Here is a 15,599-nt window from a genome sequence, read left to right as displayed (position 1 = left end):
GGTAACAATGAACTTAAAAAAAATTATGAATAATTAAGATTGGTATTTCTCTGTAACTAAGTTCCTAAGCACTACCAAATGCTTGGAGGTATACGTCTACACAATATTTAGGAGTCAAACTCATGATTTGTAACAAATGTTTGTTAACCTTGAAAAAAAAATTTAATGTATCTAACAAATTGAAATGAATTCAGAGCTCAATATCATCAAAGAGTATTGTTAAATTAAACTGCGGTAAAAGTTCCTTATCATGTATCCAAGTCTATCCCTTGATCCTGTTGACATCATTCTGTACATTCTAATCCTGTAGTACATGATGGATGCCATTTTAATTTAGTACATCAAAAGATCCTGCACATAACAAAAACTTGTGATGTACAAATAAATTATGAAGTTAAGCTGAATAAAAAGGAAAATATAGTTCACATTCAACTTACCACAGGATCAATATTTACACAATAAATAAATAAACTTGGATACATAATATGGAACTTTTACTTTTAATTTCATATTGTTGTATTTTTGTATAACCCAACTTATCAAGCATCTTCATATGAACCTGTACATACAGAAAATATGTAATGTTTTCAATAAACTATGGGGTGGATGCAAGATATAAATGCTAGTCACCACAGTTGGCAAGTGATAATCCTAACAAGCAGTAGCTGCATAAAGGCTAAATGATATCAGTTTAAAATGATAACACCATAACATAACTCAAACTTCTTTTTGTGCGTTAATGCATGTGCACTGATATCTTCTGTAAACAATAGCTTTATCTTTTTAATGGCAAATGTAAATATCGCAGACTTTAACATCAATGATAAGATAATGTTCTTAAAAGTCCTGCCTGATACAAATCTAATTAGAAAAAAATCCTGACTCGGATCACCTGAAAGTAATAAAGAAATGTACAAATATCTATTCCCGCAAACAAATATATACATAAATATTTTTTGGATTTTGTATTATATTGTCATAATAGTGGAAAAAAACCCTGACAATTGTCGTCCTATGCCTATGCGCTTCAAATGTCTGATGCGTAACAATAACACAAACATAACAATGGCATATAATTAATAGCAAACAAATTTATAGTTACCTACGCACTAACTATTGTTACAAGTGACAATAACACAAACAATTACCTCAAAAAGACGAAAGGCATCCGACAAATCAGTCTTAACAAACGTCAAAACTTCAGAAGCAATGTTCAGACAATAAATGTGTGCAGTAACGCCTATGACACTGCAAACACACCAAACGCTGCAATTATTAATGCTCAGTTCGACACACGCTTTCCGCACAAGTGCTACCTACAGCTGTTACCGATGTCAGATGTCACATACCTCATAATAAATACTTTCTCAGTAAACCGCCATTTCTAATGGAATAATACCGCCCAGTCAAATTACCACTTATCAACGGTCGATTTTTATTAATATCAGCTTACATCACACCTTCGCAAACGAAACCTTTCATGTCATTTGTCCAGCACCCACGCTCAGCGCCGAAGCCAGAATAATAATATTAATCATTTACCAAAATGGCAGCTGTTTTGGCGCCTATCATTTTTCTCCATAGAACAATTTTTTTAGAGACGCAGGCCACTGTACTTTTTACAAACAGCAAGAAAAAGACTAAATAACACTGGAAATCACGCTATATTCTATGATGACACAAATGAAAAACTTTTCCATGACACAAATACAAAGTTTATCTCTAAAAAAATATATTTTTTTTAACAGTTATGGGATGGACATGGCTACATGACTACATAAGAATTGTGTGAGCTGTTTATTCTTCAACTAATTGAGGCGCCCAATTGGTTAGAGGAAATGTAGTGTTTTACTCTGTGAAAACAGTTTTAATTGACGTTTTCTTTAAAAGTTACTGTTTTTAACGACAGAGATCCTAATTATCTACAGACAATCATTAGACAAAATCAAGCACCATTATGCAGTTGTATTGGGAGACAATATGGCCTTGGCGAGGTGAAAAGTGACTTCACTATAATGTCACCCGACAATTCCTAACTCCATGATAATTAAAATAGTTTTACAATACTATCAGAAAATTATGTAACAAACATTAGAAAACATTTTCTCTGAATTATTTAATACTCCAATTATTTTTTTTTACCCCTTACTTACGATCAGGTAATGATTGAAAATTAAAAATTTAGAATTTGTCATGCATGTAAGATATGACTTTATGTATTCTAATGGAATGATTATGAATGTCGTGTAAGAGTTTATACAAGTCAAATGCGAATCATGTGTTAAGTTAAGACATAACAGAGAAATTAAGGAACTGGAAAGGGTGCAATGTAGAGCAGCTAGATGGGCGATGGGTATGTGATGAAGATGGTAAGGAGCGCAGGGTGAGACACATAGACCATCTGTGACACACTACTCAGAAGGAGGAAAGTAGAGATTTTTGGTGATTTTTTTTTTTTTTTTTTTTTAGGGTGGCTGGGGGAAGCTGGGAGACAGTTTTAACAAAGGGGTGTATACAGGGGCATAGCCAGGGGGGGTTAGGGGTTAACCCCTCCCCCCCAGCGCCAAATATTTAATTAATTTCTTATTCATCACTCAAACAAATTTCATTTTAAAATTAATAAAAATTTTACCATTACAATATTTAAATTTAAGAACCGAAAACTGCCAAAATAGCACTATTTTACACCTTAAAATCCAAATTTTCCCGGGGGAGGACCCCTGACCCCCCGCTTTAATACGGGGGGGGGGGGGGCGCATGCTTCTTAACACCCCCCATACACAAATCCTGGCTACACAACTGGGTGTATAGAGGAAAGAAAGATCATGGGTGGAAGATTCAGAGAGTGGAGAAGAACGAAAATAGGAAGGCAAGTATTTCTGGTGAGGAAGGGGTGGGAGTGGAATGGGCTTGAGGGAAAGATACTTAATGTGAGGAGATGGAAAGACTTAAAGAAGAGGCTTCAGGAATTGGACGGAAGCCCAATCGCAAGTGTATCAATTAATCATTCGTTATATACTATATTTTTTCTAAAGAATTATGGGAAGCATATATAAAATCACAATATACTGTGTTAATGGCGCGAAATGGTTAAGAACTATTCAGATAGCCACAAAAAAAATTCATTTGTTAGTTGCAGACTGCTACAATCTGCTTTCAAAATGAACTATTAGCATAATTTCTTTTTTTTTTTTTTGGCTGTGGTTCACTCTACCTCTCACCTTTAAAAAAAGTAATTAGTTTATATGGGTTTTTATATTTTTTATAAACTGCGATGAGAGTGTAGATAGGTATTTTAATATAAATAAACTAATGTGTACATTTTCTTGAGTTTCAAAATAAGTTTTTTGTGTGTTTTTAAAGTGTGAATTCATAAAAGCAGTGTCTCGTAATAGCAAAATAGTGATCATATTGTAGCGTTTGGCCTAATTTCAAACATACTACACTACTGTATTTAAAAAAAAATGTTAGGCAACACATTACATAAATTGAAAAAATAATGAAAATATTGCTCAAAAGAATAAATTTGTTTACTTATGTCGAGAAAACCCTAAATGAGAGGCGAGGTATGTGTATCAATCTGATTACTGGGCCTGTGGTTGATGCTAAAAAACTTTCGCAAAGGTTTTTATATTGTTGATAGAATATACAGGCTAATGTAACAAGGTATATATTATCAGCTTGGGGATATTGCTTAACTGTAATAACAACAGCTCAGTGTGAGTTATTTGGGCAAACATTACTGTGCCAGCTAGTTATTATTAGGTTGAACAAGTTAAAATGTCACTAGTAAGTAAATCTGCACAACTCTGTGTAAATATTTTTCTCACATTACTAATATGATAATTTGATCCATGCATACCTGTTTGTACATAGTTTGGTTAGTTTTGGTATAAGTTACCATCTCTAGAATTATTTAAACTGTCGTTATTCCTTTAGATCCTCTGTTAGTTGGATTTAAATATACAGCTACCATTGTGTTAAAACACCTAGATGATTATTAAAGTCACTGAAACCGAAGCCAAGCACTGGTGATGGTGTGTACCATGATGTATTTTCCTGAAATATGTATGTCATCGTCCCGCCGAAAACCATAAAGCCCAACCTCCACCCGCCAGTACTAAACCCCACTAGCGGAACGCAACCCTAGCCCACCCCACGCATGGAGATGCGGAGAGGGCCCGGCAGTCAGTTCTCCTCTGTTATTCGCCACTTAAATCTGCGCTCCACGGGAGCTCCGGCCATGCCGTCGTTAGGCCTACACGCAGCCGCAGATGGGACGGAGTGAGTGTACAAGTAGTGAACGTACAAGTAGTGAAAATTGACTCCAGTGAACTAGTGATTAGTGAGTATTGTTTTCTGCCAACATAAGCAGGACCGCCCATTCACAGTTGTAGTCCATACATGGATACCACCGCCGCCGACCCTAGTGGGACACGCGGGGGCGAAGCACCCACGACAATAGTTGGTTAGACGATGAGCTAGCCTGGCACCCTCCGGAAACTACTCTCAAGCTACCAGTCCCCACTAGGCTCCACCTGGGTCTCGAACTCGAGACTGCAGGTGACGGCAAGTATGTTAATAATAATTTACTGGGAAATAAAATTGTTGTCTACTCTCTTTTATGCAAATCATGGTTTTTTGTGTTACAGTTAGCCCTTTTGAAATCACCTAGAAATCCTTGGGATTTGATTGGCCCAGTAATATGCCTTTGGGTATGTAGTTCTGCCAATATGTTGAGTTACTGAAAGGAATGGTTGGGTTTGACCTAATGAAATGTAAATCATGGAATGTTTTGTAGTAATTTTCTAGGTTTTAATTGGTCCTTGAAGATTCATTTACAAATAGTAGATTTGTGTGTTCGTCTGATAATTTCATTTTAAATTAGGCTTGACTTAAAGTGTATGGTATGTTAATGAATAATTTTCCAGGGGCATATTTTTAGTTTTCAAAGTAGTCTATGCTTGCATTTAACTTAATTTGGGGTTGTACCTAAATATGTTATCCCAGTAATGGGGGTATCTTTTTAAATTTAAACATTTTGAATATGCATATTATTAAAGGTATTTTTTTTATACTCGGCATGGAAATTACCAATTTATTAAAATTATAATATTACATTTTGTACAATTTAAACATTTTCAAAATTAAATTCGTAAAGTATCCTTAAATTATTTTAAAAACAACATGAAGCATTTGGTAATCTAAGTTAAATAATGAAACGTTTTGAACGTGAAAATAAGTCGTTACAAAAAAAATCTGTGCAGAAAAAAAATATAACTATCATTATGATAACATAAATATGTTAATTTGAGATTGAAGGTTGTCTGTACGGTAGCGCTGACGACGGGTATGTTTTGAAACAAATGAGATTGAATAGGTTCTCTCGTATTAACGTTGAGTTAGAACTCTTATACTTTATGTAGTCCTTGGTTTAACTTAAAAAAAAATAAACTACATATACAGAAAGTAACGATAACCTATAATTTGATTTTGTTTATATAATTCTTTATTTAATGTTTGCAATTTTTGTTGCTTAGGCTAGGGATGTTGTAAACAAAAATATCTGAAACGGGATATAATGTAATTGCTAGTTTGCATTTTTATTTTACGTTCAGTGTATCGTTACATTGCTTTGCAAAATCTTGTTTTTGCCGGTGTGGAATTATTTCTATTAAGATTAATTCTAAGTCGCATTGAATGTGTATAATACTTTTAGTTGGATTATATTTAATTTTTTGTATTGTGTAGTGGCCTTTTTTTAAAAACTTGTATAAAAATGTTAAATAACTGAAAGATTTCGATTTGTTTTAATAAGTGCTCTTTCGAGAAAACAACATTCAGAAAATATTTTTAGTTTCCCTTATATTTATGATTATTAAAAACGTAATTACTATATTTCAAGTAAATGCTATGTTATGGTTTTTAATTGTTAGCTACATTTAAAATACTGTTAAATTGTTTGAATATAATTTATTCCTGCTACTATTGGGCACAAGCCTGGTGGGAAACAGCCCTCCGTACTTTGTGCCACTTTTTGAAACGCCTTCTCGAAACTGATGAAATAGACATCATCTGCTTTCTCGCATTGACTTCCTGTACCAAATCCTCAAGTAAGCCTGTCAACTGGATTTAACACGATTAGCCTCTCCTAAATCCATGTTGCCTCTCATCCAGCCAGTCTCCTACCACATGCCTTTGCAGTATCCTCTCCATCAATTTCCCCACCGCTAATGTGAGGCTTACGAGTCTGTAGCTAACGGTTGGTTAGGTTAGCTTCACGTAAGATACTGAAAAATGCTTTAAAGATTGGGTACATTTTTTACTTCAGTATACTGTAAATTAGTGTGAACAATTTGTTAAGATATGTCGGCAACATCTAAAACACTTAGGTCCGTCCTACAATAACACGGAAGTGGTGACAGATTTAACGTAACAGAGCATCTACAGTAGCACGCATGCAGACACGGACCTATGCAGATTAGATTTTCTGTTTACATTACTCTGTGCAACTTATAAAAGCCGAGAATTTGGCTGTTTTGGTATCCACGTTTGTTTACGTTTTTAATACGTTACAGATTGTTACAAATACAAAAAATTTATAGTTTTCTATCATCACTTTGTGGTTTATTTTTATTATGTGTGCCAATCCAAACAATGTTATGTTTTCATGCCTAATTTTTTTTCTATTAAATTATTTTTTTCGTACCGGGAAATTAAATTTCATTGGTTGTCACTTGTTACATTCCCTTACACTGAAATATCTTGCGATTCCAGGATCCGTTTCTATTTATTGTTTCTGCATTATTTTTGGAACGAGGCTTAATGACTTTTTTTTAAACAAGTAGGACTCAGAAACACAATTTTCTGAATTTAAATTTTTCTATGAGTTTCTACTCTAGGAAATTAGCAAAATTTCATGTGGTTTATCTAAAGATGGTATTTGTAGGTTTAACAGATTCAACTTTACTTTTCTTTTAATAGTATTTAATTCCTTTATTCCAAGAATATAAAACATCTGAAAAGGCTAAGAATATAAAGGATAAAGATTCATAAAGAAAACTATTCTACTCACACACAAACATTGTATAGACTAAATCCTATACATATAGATGCAATAAATCTAATTCATAAATGTATTACATAATGTTTATTAAAACAAATTGTATATTGTGAACAAAAATAAACTGTATTGTACATTGAAATTTTACTATACGGTTTAATGCCCTGTATGGTATCAAGTCTAAAGAAAGAAAAAAAGAATGACAAATAATGGACAGAAACGAAAAACACTTTTCACTGGATAAATATAAACAATGTAACTAAGGCATAATATTAAACATAAAACAGGACTACAATCAGAAAACCCATTGGCTCACTGGAATATTTCATGTTTTCATGGATATCCAGTTATGACCCTAATGGGATTTGATGAAAGGCAAGAGGTCTGACCACTAAAAACTTTTACAGTGGTGCTGTGTTATTTCGTATTAATATTTGTATATTTTTTTTAAAACAGCTAAAGTTTTCAGTTATCTGATGTACTTGTAATACAACAATGCAAGCTTGCATATTTACTGGAGTATACCGATCCTGTCTGCCTCATGTATACTTTTGTTTTTGATAGTTATGTCAATTAGGGATGTTCAGGTTTAATATGTCCTGATTTTTGCTGTGCCTGCCTAATAAGTTACATAACTGTTGGTTGGCATTGAAAAAATTTATATATATATATATATATATATATATATATATATATATATATATATATATATATACACACACACACACACACACACACACGTTTACTGTAATTTATGTATTCTGACACAGTGTGTCTGTTATTTAATGTTTCAGTTTACAGCAATGGATGACCAAGTTTGTCCTCGATGCAAAACCACAAAGTACAGGAATCCTTCGCTGAAGCTGATGGTGAATGTCTGTGGTCACGCTCTGTGCGACAGTTGCGTGGATCTGCTCTTCTTGAAAGGTGAGCAGAGATGTACTTCGCAGTTTGTTCTACAAGGGCTGGGTGCTGCATAGGCGTACCCAGGATTTTTTTTCGGGTTTTTTTTCCAGATATTTTACGGGGGGAGGGGGGAGGAGGCTTCTGATTTTTAAGAAAAACTCCATAAACACCAAAAAATAATTGTTTATAATTAACTTTTTTAAGCTTACAATTTTTTACACAAGAATTCTTCTATTATTTTTTTTTTGGCAAATTCGGAAACCACATTCTCCGGGTCGATGTGGATGTTGTAGTGGACATTCAGTAAGGCCAATCCATTCAGTCTGTCCTGAGATATGGTGTTCCGCAGGTAGGATTTTAATCTTCTTAAGCAAGAAAATGTCCTCTTCGGAGTTGCCGTCGAGACGGGAAGTGTCGCCAAGACCTTTCGAGGGGGGGGAGGGGAGGGGGTGAACCCCCAAAACACCCCCCCTGGGTATGCCTATGCTGGGTGGTACGCACTTTCTAACATCGTGATACGTGGACGCAGTACCAGTACTGATGTGCTGCATCGCTCTTTAAAATCACTGAAAGTTGTTGGTCACGTTTACATAATCATTGCAAAAATATATTTTGAAAATATCACTGGCCAATCCCAATGTTGAAAAAAAAATATATAACACCATATTTTGATGATCAAGATTATAATTTCGTAGAGTAGATGCTCATAAAAAAAAGGGTAACAAAATTCATAAAACAATGTTTTTGAGATGCGGGCTTGCTCCCAATAATATAGTTAAATTCTCGCTGATAAGTTAACTCATAAAAGCACAGGCGTGATTCCAAAGGTAACAACTCAGATTTACTCAACAGACTTTGTCCTAAGACCTCTAAAATTTTAGTAAAAGAATTCCTACTCCTTCATATTATAACACACAGAAACAGCTTTACGATGCTTCTCCAGGTACCACTGTTGGAACCAATGAGAGTTTAGAAACCGAGAAAGCTTTGATCCGGAGTGAACTTTATTAGTTGTAGAAGAGTTGGAGCTGTAGATTTGGTCGGGATGGAGTTTGCCGTAGAAGGGGCTTATCAGACACCCGTTATACCAAAACACAATGTTTTTAATCCGAGAAAAGTCTTCGAGAAATGATATGTGAAACGAACGCATACAAAGCATATTTTGTCCGTAGTTTCGCGACTTTGACGTGCGTTATGTTAAGCTCTTTGGATATGTAATCGGAGATTTCTTTTTCATGAATATCGGGATCGAACCGGATGACAAACAAAGTCTTAGTTTTTTACTGTTGGTTTAGCAACTTTTTTTTAATGTGGAAGAATTTTGGACTCCCGTTTGCATGGGTTTTTTTTTCTCCTGTTATTCACGGGCTTCAATGACAGTCGGGTTTAACACGGACTCATGCTTGTGTTGCACAAGCATGAACCCGTCTTGGTCAACAGGCTGGATGGCGACACAGCCTCTGACATCACGCTTTTCATGCTGTGTGGAAAGTAGGTCACAAGAAGAAGTGTCGTTAACAGTGCCACCGGGTGACTCGACACTTTCGGCCTTCTTGTGTTTCGCTGGATTCTTGACCACTTGACTGAAGCACTTGTCATTTCCATTATTATAGTTCAGATTTTGCTTGTTAAGGCCAAGTTCATGTTCAATCTCTGAAACTTCAGATCGCGAATCGATGAGTAGAGTCTTGAGAGTACAATTTTCATTTTTCAGGTCATCCACTTTAGAACAAAGGAGCTCAACCATTTTTATAAGTTCATCCATTTTATGGATTTTGGATTTTGATGTGACAAGACGACAGTTCCAGAATCAGATTTCTTAGTAGATCTAAACATGTTTAAAACCTGAGTTTGTTCTAAAAATATAACATTAAATTGGGGTTTAAGAAACCCCAGGCAGTCGGACTGATCTAGTAATGACGAGATAATATTGTAAAACACCACGTAAACTAATTGAAAATAACAAAAGATCACAGGGACCAAGGACTGGGCATGCACACGACCATCCGCTACTGATTTAGGCAACGAACTTGAAACAGCTATCATACAGAAGCCTATTCAAATTACAGTACACACAAGTATCCAAACAATGTAATTTTGAAGAACAGATTAGGAAAATACATCCTGAATTAAAATTCAATGATATATGATCGAATATAAATATGGCACAACCGTAAAAGATTACACAGTACATCCAAACACTCATGGAGGAATGTCATAATCTGCACCACGTCTACTTTACTTTGTCTATTTACTTAAAACATGCATAAACTACTCTGGTAGACGTATATCCATACTGTACAAGTGTCTACACACTATAATCTATGGTATTGGACACGTCACTTATCCATTTATTACATTTTATAAACACCATATTCACAGTGTACAAAATATATACAGTCATAAAACTAAAACTATTAATTACAGTGTCCTTTCGGATTATAGAAATTTTGCAGGGCTAAGGATGTTGATATGGACACAGAGAAGTACTACTACTAACTTATTTCCCATACTTAGTAATATTTTTCCAAAATTCTGCTCTTATTTCTGCTGTGCATCCCAGAATATTTGTTAACTCTTTTTTACCATCTCTAATGACCAAGCTGTTGGCAGGTCGTGTAGCCAAATAAAAATTTTGAAAATTATGAAGCCACACATTTGTAAATACAGGAAATACCATGTGAACTGGATTTGTAACAACGATACAATATTGAGGTCAAAGTGGTTATCAAGGTATTGTTGAGAGGTGTGCTTTCAGTGCGATGTGGATGTGTAATAGGAACCTTATATTGGAAAACCTCTGTGTGTGTAAAAATTGGTTTAAATGTAAACCTATTTTTTAGGGTATTGAATGGCTAATTAGTAGGGCCACCTGAAAGTGGTGAATAAAAATGAGGTATTTCGTCATTATAAACAGGTAAAAGCGGTATAAAAATTCGTTAAAAAAACTGAAAAGCGGTGTTAAAAATTGGCAAAAAAAATTACCGGCAAATAATATTATTTTTTAAAATTATTTTTCCATTGAATTTCCTATACAAATATGCATATATACACTTTATTAACTTTAGATTAGCATATTAAAACTAATCAACTTAGCATATAATATATAATGCATTTATATTCAAGCCACTTAATGCATATACCTTGCAATACATTTTTAAAATTTATACATATATAGGTATATTTATATTGATATTTTATTTAAAATGTACAACAATGTTGTATGCTTGAAATTGTTGGCCTGATGTATCAGACTGCAGTTACAGGAATCAAGTCTTTTCGCAGCCACTCCACACTATATACAATACTTGTGCAATACTTGCACATCATAATTTTACTTTCTTCATCAAAAATAAAAAAGCCATCACTTTTAAATTCCTTTACACGTTTTTGGCATGTTGAACTAACCAACAATTAATTACTTCCAAGAAATTTTTTTTTTTAATTTCAGGACCTAATGTGTTGCATTCATTGTGAATACTGAACATTTCCAGAACAGCACCATTTTGTAATAGTGGCGATATTGCCTTTTAAAAACATTGTGCTGTATTGGATGGATAACTTACAGTTCAAATAGAAACCACAAGCACAACCTGAAATCTTCCGAAGTTAAACGTTATCTTAGGTTAGGTTGGCGTAATTTAAAATACTTAATGACCGTAAAATAAAAATATTTTAATCCTTTAATTATGGTGCTTTTTTACTTGCGATCGGAAAACTTCGGAACTGTTCGGGTGAGCGGCTTTCTACATCTGGATAGACACATCTATGCATAGAAAGAGTCTGTGACTCTTTGGTCAAATTTGCAGTATCAACAAAGAAGATGGCGCGTGACTTCGTTAATAAAATATATTATCACGATCGTTTCGACGGATGGTTCTATTTGATTTTTTTCCGACAGCTTTATATATACGACAAGTTATCTGAGGTTAGAAAAAATATATTATAAATTGGTAACGTTGCTACGGGGAAAAAAATACCGTTTGGATTCCAATCCACATCCCTTACCGCATGAATTTATGAGAATACAAGTTTAATACTCTATGTACTCACGTCAGATTTTTAAGGATTGTTGAAATTTCTTGCCATGTTTACAGTTATAAAACGTATTGCATATTATTTTCGTAGTAAGGTGGTACAAGTTGGCACTGTCTCTGTTGTGTTGAACAAAGGAGTTAATAAATATTTTTTGCGTTTTTAGCGTGTTTTATCGTGAATTGTCAAAAAAAAGGCAAATTTCGTGGGAAAATCAGATTTAATGAATATTTAGCATTTTTCGTCATTTTTTCGCGATCGCGAAAATTGCATGTCCCTACTAATTAGTGTTATGCATTATCTAAGCCTACTATGTCATTTTCTGAAAAACTTGGCAATTTTGATGTAGATTTCTGCTGGTCACTTAAGTCAATGAATGAGTTGGATAAGGTCGTAATGTGTTTACATACTTCAATTTTAACTTTCTTATTAGTTATATTGTTTTGTATATAATGCTCAAACTATCTTGCTTTTTTTTAATTTAATGAGCAGTGTGAGTGTGTTCTGTAGCGAAGCACGGATACTCAGCAAGTTGATTGTACAATCTATACATAATTTTAGTTTAAAATAGTTAACTCAGAATTTAACTAAAATTGAAAACTCCTGTTAAAGTCATTTGTATACTGTCATCAAGCCAAAGGAATACTGGGTAAAATTTGCTTTTAAATAGGTAGTTGTGTTGAAGGAAATTTACATTAACTTCAATGTTGCCCAGAAAAAAGAATATATTTTATTATATAATTATTTTTATAAACTTTTTGACTCTGTGTCATCACTGAATTTACTCTAGTCCATGGTGAATCCAAGGAGGGGGGGGGGGGGGAGAGTTGTCTCCCCTTCGTAAGTGGAAATAAATTAAAACAAGGCACTGTAGTTAGAGAAAATTTCAACTAATTTAAAAAAAAACTATTATTGATTTTTTAATAACTTATTTTATTCTTTTTATTATTGTGTATTATGGTATAGTACCTCCCCCATGAAAGAGGTTATGATTCTGAGCAAGATCACGTTTTTAGGGGTTTGTTAGAAGCAGGTTGTAGCAACTACTTCTAACAAACCATTAGGAAACATTTGTAAAATATAGTCATTAACTTACAGAATTTGGCAGCACTAGAGCAGCAAAATAAGTAAATTATTTCTAGTCAAGGATTTTAGTGATGAAATAAAGTTTTATAAAACATCTAGTTTTAGGGAATAATTTTGTTTTCTGAAACACCTAGTTTCATGGAAGATTTTTCGAAATACTGTTAAGCTCCTGTATGTCTTTACTGTATTTATATGTTACCTATGTCTTGGTGGTAATGTAAAATTATTATTATTGTTTGTTTTTTTTAGGCTCAGGATCCTGTCCGGAATGTAGAATTCCTCTTCGAAGAAACAATTTCCGCGTTCAACTTTTCGAGGATTCTATGGTGGAAAAGGAAGTGGATATTCGGAAAAGAGTTTTGAGAGACTTCAACAAGAAAGAGGAAGACTTTAGGACATTGCGTGAATTTAACGACTATTTAGAAGAAGTGGAGACAATCATTTTTAATTTGGTTCACGACGTCGACATCATCGCAACCAACAAAAAAATCGAACAGTACAAGAAAGATAACAGGGAGATCATCCTAAAAAACAAAACGAAGCTGGGCAGGGAGGAAATGGAACTGGACGAACTGTTGGAAGAGGAGAAGCTCCAGGAGAAGAAACGCAAGCAAGAAAACATAAACGAGGAGCTGGAGGAGAAGAAGATAAAGATGAGGAAAAAGGAAGAGCTGATAGACGAGCTTATGTTCTCCAACGCGGACGCGAAGAACATCTTGGAGAGCTTCGTCCAGCAGGCGGACACTGTCAAGGAGGAGAAGAAGCCGGCGGCGAGGGCCAGCCACTTCTCCACGGGGGTGAAGTTCGGCAGCCAGTCGCAGCAGAGCATCGTGCCCTTGACCAAGGTCGAGGAGGGAGCGCCCTTCGTGTACCAGGAGCCGGTGCTGGAGGTGGACGGCCCGTTGCCGCCCGGCCCGGACGCCGTGGAGGGTCGGGGCTTCGTCGCCAACATCAGGGCTGAGACGGAGCAGGAGCGGGCCGGCGGGTTCCGGTCGAACATTGCGTGCTTGAGGGCGCTGCAGGAGGCGTTCATGGGGCTGTACCACGTGTCGCACCGGACGCAGCTGCCGGTGTCGTGAGGTCCCGCGTCTTGCCGTCACCTCCATTCATTCATTCTCGTCGTTATTCTCAAGATTTGTTTTTTTTTTTTTTTGTAATCAGAGAAGCATATGAACAGCATTCGTGACCAGTTCTGGTGAAAACATCTCTCTAACTCACGTGGCCCAGTTATTATTTGTGTCGGAATCATTTCTCGGACACACGTTAAGGGCTGTATTCTTGAAAGTTCTCATTCAAAGCTGGAACTGTGATGAAAGCTTTGCAGCAAGCATGAGACTGTCTGACATTGCAATCCAGCATAATCAATACCAAAATATTTCTAGTTTCAAGTCTGTTGCAATGGTATGCTTGTGTTGTCTTAGTAAGCAATGAGTCTGTTATTTTTCCCCAATAAAACATAAGCATGGAATGTGTATGTTTACAATGTAATTTTCTATAAAATGCAAAACAGTGCATTAAAAAATGTATTTTACATCACTATTCTAGGCATAGTTAACTCTGTAAGATATAATATTATAGTGCTTATTAAAAAAAAGGTAGGATCAGGAATTTTGATGTCAATAATGTTTAGTTTTTTTCCCCCAAAAACAAATATAAAAACATTCTTAAAAATAAACCTTATTCATCGTAATTAAACTGAAAAGGAACACAGAGTTTGAAAAAAAAAAATTTATATTTGTGTGTGCCAATTCTCTTTATTTGACCAGTTTTAACAATGATGGTGTTAATTATGTGTTAACTCTTGAGCTAAACAAGGTTATTATTACATAACCAGCGTCTATTAAGTAGTTCATAATGTTACGATTTCCCTGCGGGGGTTCGTAAAGGATAGCCCAATTAATAGATTTTTATTACACACACACAGTTTTATTTATTACCACTACTTGTCACTTACAAATAATCTTTTAAATTAGCAAATAATTAACTACACTTAAAGAAATGTCAATTCCGCAGTCACTCGTTCCGCACACCTCGCTGGACCGCACTTCCGGCGCAACTCTCGCCGCAGCACCCCTCGTGGGTCTCCGCCGCAGGACTCCGTCGCCACACTCCGCCGCCGTCACACCCTTCGCCGAGATCCCACACGACGACTCACTCGCAACTTCGCCCGGGACTCCGCCGCGCCCGCGACTCTATCGCCCGGAACCTCCCGACTCCACTGAACTCACTCACTTCCTGCCCTGGAACCTTCGTCCAGGGACTTCGCCACTCTGCCGCACCCGCGGCACTATCGCCCGGAAACTCCGCCGCGGGAGAACTCCCCACTCGGACACTCCCAACTCACTGACTCAGACTCAGACTCAACCTCCTTATATAGCCCTTGGGTTCCCGTCCAGAACAATCGGGCATGTCTCCGAGATATCTCCCGACCTTCGCCGTCGAAATGCCCAGAAACGTGTCGTGAGTCCTCGAAGGACGCGGTGGCTGCTCTAAGAACGCCGATAAAGGC

At 35.8% G+C, this 15,599-nt stretch overlaps 2 protein-coding genes across 4 annotated transcripts in view; one reads left to right on the top strand and one right to left on the bottom strand.

Moving 5' to 3' along the window:
* The window catches only part of LOC134540257 (myb-related protein B), a 101,625-nt gene extending 100,098 nt beyond the window's left edge, over positions 1–1,527 (bottom strand). Inside the window, exons 1-2 of one of the 2 annotated variants that reach the window (XM_063382892.1) lie at positions 1,350–1,521; positions 1,149–1,248 (exon numbers count right to left, since the gene is read on the bottom strand). In XM_063382892.1, the coding sequence (XP_063238962.1) occupies positions 1,149–1,168 (20 nt within the window). In that variant the 5' untranslated portion in view covers positions 1,169–1,248; positions 1,350–1,521. Of the gene's footprint in view, positions 1–1,148 lie in introns of both variants that reach the window. The other variant, XM_063382891.1, reaches the window with a different exon arrangement.
* Positions 1,528–5,412: 3,885 nt separating this feature from the next.
* Positions 5,413–14,558, top strand: LOC134540258 (CDK-activating kinase assembly factor MAT1). Of its 2 annotated transcripts, none has more exons than XM_063382895.1 (3): positions 5,413–5,583; positions 7,858–7,990; positions 13,340–14,558. In XM_063382895.1, the coding sequence occupies exons 2-3, from the start codon at positions 7,867–7,869 to the stop codon at positions 14,167–14,169; spliced, it is 954 nt and encodes a 317-aa protein (XP_063238965.1). In that variant the 5' UTR covers positions 5,413–5,583; positions 7,858–7,866; the 3' UTR covers positions 14,170–14,558. The 2 variants fall into 2 exon arrangements, with proteins under 2 accessions (XP_063238965.1, XP_063238964.1); XM_063382894.1 differs by having other exon boundaries at positions 5,434–5,657.
* The last annotated feature ends 1,041 nt before the right edge of the window (positions 14,559–15,599 follow it).

This window comes from Bacillus rossius, chromosome 16 (genome assembly GCF_032445375.1).
Source record: "Bacillus rossius redtenbacheri isolate Brsri chromosome 16, Brsri_v3, whole genome shotgun sequence".
Lineage (NCBI taxonomy): Eukaryota > Metazoa > Arthropoda > Insecta > Phasmatodea > Bacillidae > Bacillus > Bacillus rossius.
This window is presented reverse-complemented; position numbering and strand designations above follow the sequence as displayed.